This window comes from Mus caroli, chromosome 2 (assembly GCF_900094665.2).
Source record: "Mus caroli chromosome 2, CAROLI_EIJ_v1.1, whole genome shotgun sequence".
Classification (NCBI taxonomy): Eukaryota; Metazoa; Chordata; class Mammalia; order Rodentia; family Muridae; genus Mus; species Mus caroli.
In genome coordinates, this window is record NC_034571.1 from 97580225 (window position 1) to 97581385 (window position 1161).

At 47.6% G+C, this 1161-nt stretch overlaps 1 protein-coding gene across 1 annotated transcript in view; it reads left to right on the top strand.

Annotated features, from left to right (window-relative positions):
* The window catches only part of Cd59 (CD59 molecule (CD59 blood group)), a 17566-nt gene extending 16696 nt beyond the window's left edge, over positions 1 to 870 (top strand). Inside the window, exon 4 of the mRNA XM_021155503.2 lies at positions 529 to 870. Within this exon, the coding sequence (XP_021011162.1) occupies positions 529 to 734 (206 nt within the window). The 3' untranslated portion in view covers positions 735 to 870. The remainder of the gene's footprint in view (positions 1 to 528) is intronic.
* Positions 871 to 1161: the final 291 nt, after the last annotated feature.

The window sequence follows — 1161 nt, forward strand, 5'->3', positions numbered from 1 at the left end:
TTTGTCTACACTTTTTTGCTTGAAATGACTTGATCTAGTACAAGTCCTCTGGCTTCTGCTACTCAATAATATTGGAATTTCTCTGGGACTCCTCTTGGGTCTCCTGTTGTTGCCCTGTGTCTTGGAGATCCTGTAGTTTTGGATCTGTAGGACCAGCCCCTTTACACAGTCCAGCAGTTCATCCATGGGTTGGATGTTGGTGTGGGCTAGTTCAAAGCCGTGGTTCTGTGCCTGAGAGGTATCTGAGCTGGTCAGCCAGCCCAAGGCTCTCCTGCTGACATGCCCTCAGGCAAGGTCACCAGCAACCTCCTGCCACCAGGGCCAGCCCTACCCTGTTGTCCAAGCAAGGTGCAGGGTCCACTTTCCCAAGTGTTGCAACTGGAGAGGGACATGGCCAATTCTCCCACTCTGGTGACTGCAGGCCAGCTCTCCTGCCTGCCACAGATGGGGAGGGAAGAGGTAGGGGAGGAGCTTGTTTCTTCCTTGACCACTGCATGGCTTCTTACCATATTGTGTGTCTCTCCACAGGAATGCAAGTGTATCAACAGTGTTGGAAACGTTCAGATTGTCATACTGAGGTCATTATGAACCTATTAGAAGTGGCTAAAGTAAAATTCAGATGCTGCCAGTTTAACTTGTGTAACAAAAGTGAAGGATCATTGGGGAAGACAGCATTGCTGGGGACCACGGTTCTGGTGGCCATTTTGAATCTTTGTTTCTTAAGTCATCTCTAAGTCCCGGATGCCTCCTTTCTGTATGTCTCTCTCTCTCTTTTTTTTTTTTTTTTCCTGTTGCTGCAGCAGTCTAAAGCTTTTATTATTTTCTAGCTGTATTCATTTAGGAAACAATAAAGTTCACTTGAACATCTTGGACAAGAGGGAGGAGTTTAAGCAGCGTGGAAGAGCACCATGCACACTTGCAGGGCCCACTTGCAGTTAGAGTGAAGTAGGAGGGTAGAACACCTGTAGGTTATATCATCTGCCTTTGCCTGGCTTTAAGATTCAGGTTAAGTGAGTTCCTGGCAACCCTCAGGGATAGCTCTCTGGTTCCTGCAATGTAGCTGAGGAGTGAGATCAGACCTTTAGGAGTGAGTGGGCCAGGAGGATTCTCTTCACCACTCTGACAAGCTCAAAATGCTTTCATAATCTTCACAGGCCCTGA